The following is a 13,508-nucleotide window of genomic DNA, read 5'->3' as shown; positions in this document are numbered from 1 at the left end:
GATTGCCCTTGCACTGCCACAGCAGTCTGTGTCAGTAGGCTTGGTGGCAGGCCCTACATGTGAGGTGATGGGGCTCTACATGGGTTTTATCCCAAAGAGAGGATGATGACGGCCTGGTCTGGTTCTGGGCTATCTTGTGCCTGGCACAGGAGGGCACGCACAGCTGCTTTGTCAGCATTGCCCCAGAGGTTTTCCTTGTCCTCTRTCAGAAAATAAATGTACAGGACTATCACTTGGGGCTGGTGGCRGTCAGAAGCTGGGATCCGTAGCTGTTCTGGATAAAGGAAGTAGAAGACTTGCTAAAGCACAGCAGGTTTTATCAAACTGCCCCCCAAGAAAGCAGWCCAGTATCCAGCTGCCCTGGAGGACAGAGCAGGGATGTTTCTGACTGGAGACCATATGGTTCACATTGCAGATCCTGCCTGGAARTACGTGTTCAGGTGTGAGGAAAATGCAGGAGTGGGAGGAGGCAGTGTGAGCAGAGCAGGATGCAGTGCTTCTGCAGTCTCTGCTCCATTGCAACATCAGCTGGCTGTCAGGGCTGGCTTTGTGCCCTGATGGGACAGCTGAGGCTGCCTGGGTGGCCGCTGCCACCAGGTGTCTGCATGTGATTCAGGTGGGTGTGGGAAGCTGCAGAAGCAGGTTTCCAGCTTTCCTGATGGGCGTGCTGCTGTGGAGGAGGTGATGGGCTTGGTGGGATGGGTGCTGCAACCCTTTCTTAGCAAACTTRAATCACCTTGCACGTGTGGAAATGGACTCTGTGAGCTGCCCCCTTTACCTAAGAGAGCATTTACTAGACTTCACTAAATACACAAGCTGTGTGTATTGCTTTATCTGTTTTGAGGCTAGTGGATACTTCAACAAACTAGGGATCGGTAGCTTAAGATTTCAGAAATAATTTAATACTCTTCTGGTGACTCTTTAAACTGACAGCAAAACATGGTGGTCTGATGGCCAGCAAAATGGAAAAGTCCTTCTCCTGAGAACGGAACTCTGAATGATTTCCACCGTCACAGCAGGGTGCTTTGCGTAGGGCTGGGACATACTATGACCTGTTGAAATGAATGACTGAAAGCAGGAAGTCATTCAGCTTGTTTTCATGTATGTGAAATGAGGGGATGGAAGCAAAGAAAAAGCTGTATGCTTTCAATATGCTTGTTGTGCTGTATTAAATGAGGTATCTTTCTGCTTTTTCAGTCGATCCAAGTCCTTTTTAACTTCTGGAACTTAAGGCAACAAATTMATTGAGGGAATATGGCTATTGCATTCTCAGGTTTTCTGCTATATATGTGTGCGCTGTTCTAATTTCATGTAATTATAATTAATTGTAGAATTATAAAGGCTTTCYTTCTGTAGGGCCTTTGACAGTGTCTCCCACAACATCACTTATCACTAAATTGGAGAGAGATGGATTTGGTGCATGGACTGTTAGATGAATGAGGAACTGCCTAGTCAGCTGCATCTGAAGATTTGCAGTCAGCTGTTCAATGTTCAAATGAAGATCAGAAACAAGTGCTGTCCCTCAGGAGTCCATTATGTGATCTGYAGGGTTCAATATAAGTATTGCAATGATATGCCGTGGGTTTGATTATGCCTTCAGCATATTTACAGATGACACCACACCGAGCAAGTGCAGTTGGTTTGCAAGTAGGAATGGCCATCCAGAAAAACTTCAGGCTAGAGTAGTGGGCCCATACAAATCTCATGAAGTTCAGCAAGGCCAAGTACATGGTCCTGTCCTGTATCTGAATCATGGCATTCCCCAATATCTGTACAGACGAAGAGATTAACAGATCAAGAGCAGCCTTGTGGAGAAGGACTTAGGGATAATGGTGGATGGAAAATTGGACAGGACAGAGCAATGTGTGTTTCAGCCCAGAAAGCTAACTACAGCCTGGGCTTCACAAAAAGAAGTGTGGCCAACAGGTCAGTGGAGGTGATTCTTCCCSTCTGCTCTGAAGAGACCAATACTTCAATKACTAACTAGTTTGATTGTTTTTTTGATTTTTGCTTTCACAATGAGTGTTTGAACATTACTGCATCCAGAGACCTCTGTTAGATCCTACTGCCTGCTTTTCTGGTCCTTTGAACAATTTCCTTATGCCCTTAGCAACCTGCTTTTACTGTCTTCAATTTGGWGATGCAAACCAAATGTAGACTAAACTTTACTGGCATCTGGGTTAATTGGACTGTGGCTCATCCCCTCCTGGATTACACCATAAACTGTAGAAGAGGCTTCTTTGCATATACRTTTGTTATCCTGCTCTCTGGCTCATAGAATCACAGAATGATTAAAGTTAAAGTTGGAAGGTGCCACTGGAGATCATCTAGTTCGGCCTCCCTGTTCAAGCAYGGARCCCTAGAGAATGTTACTCAGGATTCTGTGCAGATGTGTTTCGAATATCTCCAGTAAGTGAGACTCCACAACCTCTCTGGGCAGTCTGTTCCATTGTGCAGTCACCTGCACAGGAGAGGCATTCCTTATGTCCAGGTGGATCTTCGGTCAGTTTCTTCCCTTTGCCTCTTGTTCTGTTGCTCCAGTGGGAAGAGCTTGGCTCCATTGTCTTGGGACATTCCCTTCAGATACCTACAGACACTGATCACRTCTCAGTTGTCTCTCCTCGAGGCTGACTAGTTCTCTAAGGCTTTCCCCATAAGAGATGCTCCAGTCCCTTGATCAACTTTGTCACCCTTTGCTGAAGCCACTCCAGGAGCTCCACATCTCTCTGGTACTGAGGAGCCCAGAACTTGTGCGTCTCACACACACCTAGTGAGATATGGCCTTGAGATGTGGCCTCACTAGGGATGAGTAGAGGCACAGGATCATCTCTCTTGAGCTAGCAGTGCTTTTCTTAAATGCCCCCAGGACACCATTGGCCTCCTTGGCCACACAGACACACTGCTGGCTCATGGACAGCTGCTTGTCCACCAGAACCCCCAGGTCCTTYTTTATAGAGCTGCTTCCCAGCAGATCAGCCCAAGACTGTACTGGTGCATGAGATTTTTCTTCCCCAGGTTTAGGACCCTGCACTTGTTTTTGTTGAATTTCACACAGTTCCTCTCTGCTCTCTGAAAAGCTGCACAACTCTCTGGGCTGTYGGCCACTCCTTTAAACTTTGTGAACTTGCAGAGGAGTCGCCTGTGTTTCCATCCAAGTTACTGATGAGTAAATTAAACAATCCTGGGCTCGGCATTGAACCTTAGGGGACACCACTCATGACCAGACCCTGTGCAAATGGTAATGACTCTGCGATTTGCCGTTCAGCTGTTTCTCAATCTGCCACCTTTCATTTACTCGTTTGCATACTTGAGTTTGCTTATCTGGGTATGATGGGAGACATTCAAAGGATTTGCTGAAGTCCAGGTAGACAACAGCCACTACTCTTCCCTCATCTCTCCAGCCAGTTGTCCCACTGTAGGCTCCAATGTGCTTTAAAGGTTTGATTAAATTGCTATGCAGCTGTCAAGCATCTGAATCATCTGTGAAAGTGCATGGTCTGAGAGGAAGATCATTCTTGCCACTGTTTAGCTGATTGAAATTACGACTTACATTTAGTAATGTTTCTATGCCGGAAAGTAAAATAYGGCTTTGCAGCTGTTCAACTCTGATTTTTATTTTTTTTTCATGTTGCTCATAGTTTTAGTTGTATCAAATCTACCTAAATTGGACACATAAGAAGAAGCGTTGGGAATTTTGGGGAAAAACAGACATGTGCCAAAAAGTGGGGTTCAATGAGCTGTTCAGTTCTCTTTATCTGTTTTGTTAGTCAGTATTTGGCAATTACCAACAGCTGTAGGGCAGGAGKAGATAGATCTCTTCTGCTTTCACTTATGTCAGCTAATTCATGTCATGTAAGGTATGTCTTTGTTCTTCAGGAAGAAGGCTGTCAATGTTAAAAAGTCAAGGTGATAGAAAACRGCAATTTTGGAGGTTTTTGTGGTACTTGGAAAATATTTTTCTTCTCCTCAAATTGRCACTTGAAAGGATACTGAAAGCAGTAGTTTAATTGATTTCTTGGCAGCCGGCAGGTGAWTATTACAAAGCAAATGCACTTCGTTGTTGTTGGCTGGCTGTGTCTTCTCCCCCTTCCCTGTAGAACTGTCCTACAAAAACTTTCTTATGATCAAGAGAGATAAGATAAAAAGAAAGCATGGAAAAATAGGTTGACATGATTCTACTCTCATCTACCACAATTCTTGTACAGTCCCTCCATTCCCAAAGTAAACAAAAATTAKAAATTTATGATTTAGAGTATCTCTGAGCTTCGCACTATGCTTCTTTTCCATGGTAGAGAAAGTGCTTAATTTGTCTCAATAAATAGTATACGTTTTGATCTACTGGTCTATATAGAACAGTGGCGTCTTCTCACACAGAGCTCAATTCCAAGTATTTTTTTGTGGTTTTTTTTTTTTTTTAAGTGTGGGAGGACTTATCCCAATAGCTTCTTTCTGAAAAGCCTCAGTTTCTTCCTCTTTTAGATGCAGCCAAACCAAAGCATTCCTTCTCAAATGACTCCTCAGACTTGCCAAATTTTCTTTCTTTGCCATCTTTGCATGTTAATGCATCCACCCTAATTTGAGACAGGATGCACAGATTTGGTTCCTTAGTACAAGGATGCTGATGCACAGAACTACAGTTAGAGGGAAGAAAAAAAACCACTTAAAAAGGGAAAGGTTCCTTCTTGATCACTGTAGCAGTCCCCTAGCTTTCATTTTGTACTTTCAGTGCCAAATAAGATTACATTAAAAGATACAAAGGAAAAAATATCTATTTTCAGGGAAATTCTGCTTAAACATTGTTTTTATTACTGCTTTTGTTTCTTCTGCAGAGTGGGAAGGCCCCAGTTAAGGACATGTTCACAGATCTGAAAGATGGAAGGAAGCTTTTGGACCTTTTGGAGGGTCTGACAGGGAAACCTCTGGTAAGTGAAATGTCTGAGTCATGTTTCCGTTTATTAAAATCTAAACCAATGAATAAACAAAACACAAAATACACCGAGGCATGTACTTCAAAAAAATTAATTTATTTAAAACCCTGTTTTGCTTGTAATATGTACTTGTTCTCTACAGTTCCAGTAAAATTCCCATGAACTCCACTCATGAGATACAGGGTCAGGCTGAACTGTGTAACYCTCTCATGAGTGTTTACATGCTGTCTAGCAAAGCATGTCAAACCAGTGMTGTTATTCACATAGTGCATGTTTTTAATAGAGATCTTTTAAAGGTATTTTTCTGGATGGTCAGGTAGACCTGTGTTCAGCTGGATGCCTGTGGGCGTCTGGTAAGCTCTTGAAAGATCCCTTAAAAAGAAAAAAGAAAGAGGTAAAAATCTGCATCTCCATGGAAAGATTCTCTCATCTACAGATAGGAAAAGGCTGAAAACTTCCTAAATCATGTATGGGAAAGTGTGTGTGGCTGAAAACTTGTCCTCTGTTAGCACTGATGGCTCTTCAGAAAGATGCATGAGACATGGTGAAGCCTGTGCCATCACTTGGGATTGAAATCTTGATTTTGCCATTTATAATAAGYCTCAAATTTGTTTATTAACCATATGAGGAAGCTTCAGTCTTATAAAATTTCATGTTGCCATCTTGGCTTGTTTTTAAGCAAATGTATTTACTAGTACTTCCAAAAATTTGTGGTGTGATTTGAAGYATTCTGAAGACAATAGGAKTTTTTTTTTGTTTCTAAGTTGATGACTGTGTTCCAAGTTCAGCTCCATGCTCTTGCAGTGTGATCACTTTCTGCCACGAAYTAAATTGTGGTGATTAAAAGTAAATGGAGTGGCAGGTATTGTCAAAAGTTGAAGGCTTGTTTTTTTTTTTGGTGGGTTTGTTTTTGGTTGTGGGGTGGTTTTTTTTATTCCCCTGATATTAAAAGGAAGGGGAAAGTCAGGAAGCATAACTTCTTCCCAGTATGCAAAGATTTAGTAGGCTTTTGGTGCCAGAAAAACAACTTGCTGCTTGTTCTCTCTGGGGAGCCAAAAAATTTCAACCACTCTGGCAAATGTTCAAAAGCCTCAGCTTTTCCCCAGGAACTCTCCTTTTGCTTTTGCATTGCAGTTGATAATTCTGTAGATGCTGGGAATAAAAATTTTGGACTTACTGAAGATGAACTGAAATATATTTTGAATCCAAGGCCTGTCCTGTTGAATTGGGAATATTGTTCTGTCCAGTTTTCRCTTTAAAATTGTGGATGATCTTGTTTGGTTTTCCTTACTACCAAAAAAAAGTTAAAATCTGGAGATTTTTTCATTTTTCTCTAATGTTGTTTGGTATGTCCATTAATTCTGATGTTGAACAGATTGTAACTTTTTATTTGCAGCCTAAAGAACGAGGTTCTACACGAGTACATGCCTTAAATAATGTCAACCGAGTACTRCAAGTCTTGCATCAGAACAACGTGAGCATGTTTTTCCACAACTTTTTGAGACATTCTTTGATTTATTCTTGTGTGTAAATGAGTCCAGAATGCAGAGAATAAAGATTTTTGGAACCTAAAAAAATTATGAGAATTCAGTGAAATGGGTAAACTTTTCATAGTTTGTTACCTGATGTAGAAGTTCAGTCTCCGCCAATTTTGTGAGATCTTAAAAAGCAAACTTAATAATGGTATTAACTCATTRATCACAAAACTGTGTTTTTTTGAGATGTGTGCAGCTCCCAAGGAAAACCTACCTTGAAGCTTTGCTAYTGCATAGCTGATGAACACAGCAGGACAAAAAACTAATTTCCAGTAATACTGCATATGTTGTGCAGRAATCCATAAGGGGATGGCAGATTTCATGGCTCTGTTTTTCATGTCCTGCTCTCAGTTTCCAGGAGGATCTTTTCATTGACTTCCATCGGCTCTGACAAACATTTAGGGTTTCTAATTTGCAGCTTTGGTAATTGATCAAAAGAACAAACCAGCAAACAAGATCAAATCCTCCTTTAAGAAAAATAAAAATAATTATTTGGTTATATTTGTTTTTACTCTCTGGAAGACAGTAGTTCTATAGTGAAGTTTTTCTTCGTTTTTTGAAGAACAGTTCCTGATTAGTGTGGTCTCTATAGTTAGAATTTTTATTTATGAATGTCATGGCACTAAAATAACTTAATAAGAACATTTAGGCAATGAAATACATCAAATACAAGAAGGCATGGGCATATTTATATAAACTGCTGATTGAAGAGTGATACCAACATGCTGCATTCTAATGCAATTTCCTCTCTGTGTTGAGGGACTAGTGTCATATTTCTTGGAAGCAGAAAAAGCTAGGAGTGGGTTGTTTGTTTTTGTTCTTTGAGGTACTGTAAATATTGATTAACTTTTAAAAGGATAAAAAATGAGTTTTTTCATCTTGAAATTGATTAATTTTATTRTAACAATAAATGAAAAAATATTGAATTGCAATAATTAATTATTTCTTCCTTAAGCTGACAGGATCTAGGTTTCTGGAAGCAAACACATGGTCTTAGCTGAAAGTTGTTAAGGTCATGTACTTGACTTWTGCTTCCCTTCAGTAGAAAGTGTGTTGTGATGGAGGGAAAGGCATCCACTGAGAAGCAGTTGCATTCTGTTGCTTGAGAGTTGGTGGGCTATGCAATATTCATAACCTGTGAAATAATTTTTTAGAAGTGTTTAAATATATATTGCAAGGATTAGACAAACTAGGRTGTAGGTGATCAAGTGATCCTGTGAACCTCATTCTTTTAGCAGAATGGCTCTAAGTAAGGAATTTGAACTTTATTGGTTTGTCAATCAAAATTTAAAAAAAAAATAAAAATTAGGACCAAACTTGCGTAACTTATATTTTCCTCTCAGATCTTTCATGCTTCATTTCTGTTGTTTAGAACTGCTGGTAAGCACCTGTATAATAGAGGAGCGAATAAAACTTTTAATGGAGTATCTTCTTTGCTGCCATCTTTTGCCATGTTGTTTAAGCAGTTGTCATGACAAATTCAGATGGACAGTTCTCTGTCAACTCTGCTTTTCTCTTTAACTGCTTTTTATTTGAGAGCACTTGGTAATACTTGGCTGGACAGCCAGGGATGTGGGGTGCGGTTGTGACTTGAAGCTGTGATAACGGTGTTTAATAGACTYGATCCAACCTTTCCAGGTGGAGTTGGTGAATATTGGAGGAACTGACATTGTTGATGGAAATCACAAGCTGACACTGGGGCTGCTGTGGAGCATTATCTTGCACTGGCAGGTGAGAGGCTGCTATGAGATCTCTTCCTTTCCAGGAATCGTGTACATTGTTCTGCTGGGATTTTTGCAAACCTTCCCAGGCTTTTGGTGGCAGAAAATACTGCTTCTATTTTGGGCTGGTAAATAAAGGCAGGCCAGTGTTTGGTTTCTGCTCTCAGTTTATTGGCTGCCTCTCATGATCCGTATTCTCGTATGTGCCCGGTTGTACTCAGCTGCTCAGTTTAGTTCCTGCTGGTGTTAATTGCAGAGAGGCTTTTTGGGCTGAAGCGTTTTATTTATATTCCTTCCTCAAGGGCTTGAGGCAGGTAGTGCTTTACTGTTKAGGTAGCTGTGTTTGCCTTGTGTCTTGTTAGTCTCATAGATTGAAYTCCTCCTGGTTTATCCAAGTATCTGGGAAGATCATTGGATTGGCTTGGAGGGACTTTGATATATGTGTATGACTAGTATCCAAACAGCAAGTTACTTTTGGATGAGCAGTTATTCTCTTCTTGCAGAAAACCTATTACAAGCTGTATTTTTGGAGTTTGTTTGTAGGTGGAACCACAGCACAAGGCAGTGAGGGGTATYATTCCCTATGCTTAACACAGACAGCACCAAGGAGAGGGGGAGGATCGTAATGTAGGAGTAACGTGTCATCATTATGCGAAGCATCACTGCTTCTTGTATTCAGTAGAGTGCAAAGATGGCCCGAAGACTGCTGTTCTTAAATTTGAGGAACTGGAATTTGGTTCATAGCTTTTCATGGGGAATACTCTTTCATGACTTGTGAAGCGATTTGGTTTTGTAAGGAGGAAAAATGGGGCATATGTCTGTAAGGTGTCATTGCTGTCTTGCAGGTGAAGGATGTAATGAAGAACATCATGTCAGATTTGCAGCAGACCAACAGTGAGAAGATACTGCTGAGCTGGGTTCGGCAGTCCACGAGACCTTACAGCCAAGTCAACGTTTTGAACTTCACCACAAGCTGGGCTGATGGTCTTGCCTTTAATGCTGTAATTCACAGACATAAGTAAGTAGCAAACTGCTTGTCTTCGACCTAGTGAAGTAAACAGCTTTTTTCCTGTGTCTTCATGGTTGAGCATTTGATAGCTTCTAGCTTATTTTGGGTGATTYATTGTCCTGGGTTTTTTGTTTGTTTGCCTTTTGTTGTGGCAACAATAGCAGTGGTGGGACATTGCCAGAGCCTTGCAAAGGCTGGAGCCAAGGCAGGAGTGTAACCCTTAGCTCCTGCACATGCACAAACACTTGCTTGTTGGAGTGGATTTACATCCCACTTGGTATGCATTTTCCTGCGAATATATTGAAAAGGTCTCTGCAGGGGAAAGGGGAGCTGACCATCTCCTTCATCCATAATTCCTTCCTTCTATGTGCCCTCCTTTGCAAACAGAAACATCTCTTCCATTTGAGATTGCTGTACAATTTCAGTAAGGAGATACAGAAGCTTCAAAATGAAGGAATGAGAGGCTCTAGCTTTTCTGGTATTTTTTAATATATCATGCTTGAAACAAAATGTATGCAGTTCTTTCAGGAGAGCTGTTGGGCAGAATATCAAAGGGTAATAGAACACTTTCGGTATCTGTAGYGTATTGTTTAGTTTGTTCATTATACTTTACAAGGAATGACGTTAAAGCTTCTTTTCACAGATCTTTTATRTTCTTTCTGATTTTTGAAGCCCTCTTCAGTAGTTTAAATAAATCATCATTAAAGATTCTATTAAACTTGCATACCTTTTTTGACTTCCTTTTTAAAAAACTTTCCTTTGAGATCTACTGGGTAATTCTAATCCAGTGTCCCTTAAATGAAGTAATCACATTGCTGTGCAAGGTCTGACTGTTCTTACCCATGAATAACCATTTTGATATGTAAATGGTGTGATAATTTCTAGAATTTATCCGGACCTCCTGGCCATCAGATATTTGASACAGCAAATGTTTTACACACACCCATTTATACCCAGCAGAAGCAAAGTGTTTGGAGAACATACTGCACTTTGAGCCTGCCATTCTCTACTCTTAAGTGCCTATTTGGCTAGTACTGACTGCAGTAGGCTCTGTCACAGGCTCACTGGCTTCAGGTCAGGTCTGCCCTGACATACCTCTGTGCCTTCCGGACCAGAGCTGGCTTGTGTGTTGAGCCTGCACTGGTGTGTAAGAAGGGCCTACCCCACACTGAGGGCTTCTGCAAGTGTGGAAGGACTGTTATGCAAAGACAGAGCAATACTAGCAAAGGTCTCGCAGGAATTTACCAGAAGTGTTACTAAGTCCTTTCTCTGTGTGGTTTGAGCAGTAGTGGTGATTTTCCTACCAGCACAACTGCCTGTAGTGGACTTACTCTGCTGCTGAATGTGTGAAGTTTTGYGATGGAGAGTGTGCCAGCTTTAGACACAAATGAGACTTAGGTGACCTGAGGGAAGGAGAAGGAAAGAAGCAACAAAATCAGTTTTAGACTGTTTGTTGTCCTTATTTTGTTATGACTCTGTACTTAYAGCTTTGCAGGGTCTCAAGTCTGTCTGCCCTTTTCAGAGCACTATTAAGTAGCAAAAGCCCCAACTGACTGCTTTGACTGAATAACTCTGCTTTCCTGTGGTTTCCTAAAATATTGGTCTGAGCCTTTTATTCCCTACTCCTTGGAACCTGACAGCTGCTGCCATGTCAGAATTCATCTGTGTTGTCCCTAGGCACAAGTCCTTTAGCCAGGGAAGCACCATTTTCCCCACACTTTTCAGAAATCTCCAGCTGRGTTTCTCTTTTCAGCTTTGAAGGAGAGACTTTAAAAGCACTTGCAAGGAGAAAAGGAGATTGGAGAAGTGGTAGGACAGCAAAGCTATTTAGCTTACTTAGACAGTAGTGCTTTCCTATCTAAGGGGCATTTTTCAGCAGTTATTTTTAGTTTTAGTTTAATATGACACTTAAAAGGGGAGAATCTTCATGAATTCCATTAAGAGATTTTAAATCTTTTTTTTTTTGACACTTAAAAGGGGAGAATCTTCATGAATTCCATTAAGAGATTTTAAATCTTTTTTTTTTCTATTTATGTATCTCTCAGCAATTGCTAGTTGTGCTGCCTCTTGGCTACAATATCTAATAACTTTGTAACATCTGCAGCACGTAAGTMACCTAATAGCTTGTATAATTTTATTAGTGTTTTACTGTACTGGTCTCTTTCACTTATTAATATTAGCTTAGTTCCTCTTTGAAGTGAATTCTGCTTTTTGGTTCAATTTTCTYCCTCTTAGGTAAGTGCCTAGTTGTGATTTATGACACCTTTTGTTTTCAAAGTSAGAGTRACTACTAAAGATTTACATAATCTRTTGTTATCCTTGTTGCTTTTGCAGSAATGTACCATATTCCATGAGCCTCTATGCATATCTATGTTCCTGTTCACCTTTCTTTCTTCTGGCTCTTTGCTTCTTCGCTTTGTTGGCTTATGGCCTTCCTGTTTTGCAAACATAATGACTTGACAGATGATAAAGGATACTCTTAGGTAGATTTATAACTAAATAAAATATTAAAAGAATTAAAGGCRCAAGCCCATGTCTTCCTCCCCAAGTTCTATAAAACAGAGAATCAATAGCAATGTTTTGATGAGAAGCCACTATTGCAGGAGAATGGAAGGTGCTTTAATGGCTCTGCAGCTGTGCTCTGCTGCAGTGCCTGGCTGATGCTGCCCCATTGGTGTAGCATTCCCGCTGGAATGGACCCTGTTTGCTCCCTCTGCTTCCTGGTGTGTGCCCTGCTCTTTCCCCTTGAGACCCAGGATTGTGTTTTGGGTGCACAGCTGGACTGRAGATGTCCTTGGGTTAACACTGATCTGAGATGAAGGCTGCTGACACTGCAAATTGGTCAGGTCCTTGGCCTGATTTGCATTGTGACTCATGAGCATTTGTGATGGGGTGTTTTCTTGTATTTTGTAATTGAGGGGGAAAGACCATGGGGAAGGGTGGGTGAGTGGGGTGGAGACTGCTGTTTCTCCTGGCTGTGATGGCCTGGGGTGTCACTGAACCACATCACAAGTTCGGAATGAGTTTTTCCAGGAACAGTGACTCTTGATTACCCAGCATTGCCTGATGCAGATAATGTGTAGTAACAGTAATGCTATAAAAGAAGTTGGGGAAATCTGACTCTGGGATAAATTTTAAACCAAGCTTATGAGTTTTGGTAGTGGTATTCAATCTGTTGAAGTCAATGACTTTGTTTAGAATGCACAAGGTGGAAGGTGGATGTTGCTGTGGATATGAAGTCAATTAATAAGTGATTGTCAGATTCTTACTAATAAGTACAAATACGTGGGTTTTTTTACATTTGTTACATGCACTTATGTGGGTATTTTGTATATATGTGTATTGTATTACTCAGGTAACTACCATCATATCCATAACTTGATATTCTGCATTATATGRAATTTTCTTTTGGATAAAATTGGCTTTCTTCCTTGTTTTGCTTTTACTTTTAGACCTGAGCTGTTCAGCTGGGATAAAGTTACAAAGATGTCCCCGGTTGAGAGACTGGAAAATGCTTTCAGCATAGCCAAGAACCACTTAGGAATTGAGAAACTGTTGGATCCTGAAGGTGGGATATAGTTATTTTACTTGACAAGAAACTTTTTTTGAGCTCTCTTGAAAGAAATTTCTTCTATTGATGCTAAGTATGAATAAAAATTCCATCAGCTTTTGTGCAGTGCTATTTTATTTCAAGTTCTTAAATTTGGATTTAAATTTAATTTGTCATATGTAGGGTAAAGGCATGTCTGTGCATGTGTAAGCTTTGGTGTTTTGAATATTAAGGTTTAGGTTGRCTTTCAATCCAGAGGCAGTATAAGGAAGGTGAAGTTGGTACCCTGACTTCGTTTCATTTTAGGTGGGAGTAGTGCTGCAGGAGTGTGTGCTTTTCAGATGCAGTAGAGCATTTTGTAGAATAGGATGGTTTAAGAGCTCCTGATCTATTATTCTTTATGTACACACTGAGCAGCAGAAGCTGCCAGTGCTGTGAGTGTGTACTGTCTAGGAATGCTTACCAGGAAACMTCTACGGCTCCTTTTCAAGATACTGAGCTGTTGCTCTGCTTTGAAGTGAGCCTCCAAAGGTTCATTCTGTAAGACAAGCTGTCAAACTTTTTATAGATTCAAGCACTGGCTTCTTATGAAAAAAAAAGGAAGTTCTGAATGGGTACTGCTCATAACCCAAGTGAAGTAAACCTGGGTCAGTGAAACTCTTTCCATTGTGAAAAATAGAAAAATAAGAAAATTAGCTGACTAACAGTGGGGGAAGGGGAATAGAGCTCTACTGGAAATGTTTATGTAACTTACTGTCCTTGAAC

General features: G+C 40.6%; 1 protein-coding gene across 4 annotated transcripts in view; it reads left to right on the top strand.

The window, feature by feature from the left end:
* UTRN (utrophin) overlaps window positions 1-13,508 on the top strand; it is a 348,477-nt gene that overhangs the window by 66,894 nt on the left and 268,075 nt on the right. For all 4 annotated transcript variants that reach the window (XM_057364021.1, XM_057364022.1, XM_057364019.1 and 1 more), the window contains 5 exons: window positions 4,830-4,922; window positions 6,325-6,402; window positions 8,102-8,194; window positions 9,030-9,202; window positions 12,646-12,761. In XM_057364021.1, coding sequence (XP_057220004.1) covers window positions 4,830-4,922; window positions 6,325-6,402; window positions 8,102-8,194; window positions 9,030-9,202; window positions 12,646-12,761 — 553 coding nt within the window. The remainder of the gene's footprint in view (window positions 1-4,829; window positions 4,923-6,324; window positions 6,403-8,101; window positions 8,195-9,029; window positions 9,203-12,645; window positions 12,762-13,508) is intronic.

The sequence above is a fragment of the Malurus melanocephalus genome, unplaced genomic scaffold, assembly GCF_030028575.1.
Source record: "Malurus melanocephalus ecotype Western Australia unplaced genomic scaffold, MMel_1.1 scaffold_33, whole genome shotgun sequence".
Taxonomy (NCBI): domain Eukaryota; kingdom Metazoa; phylum Chordata; class Aves; order Passeriformes; family Maluridae; genus Malurus; species Malurus melanocephalus.
This window is presented reverse-complemented; position numbering and strand designations above follow the sequence as displayed.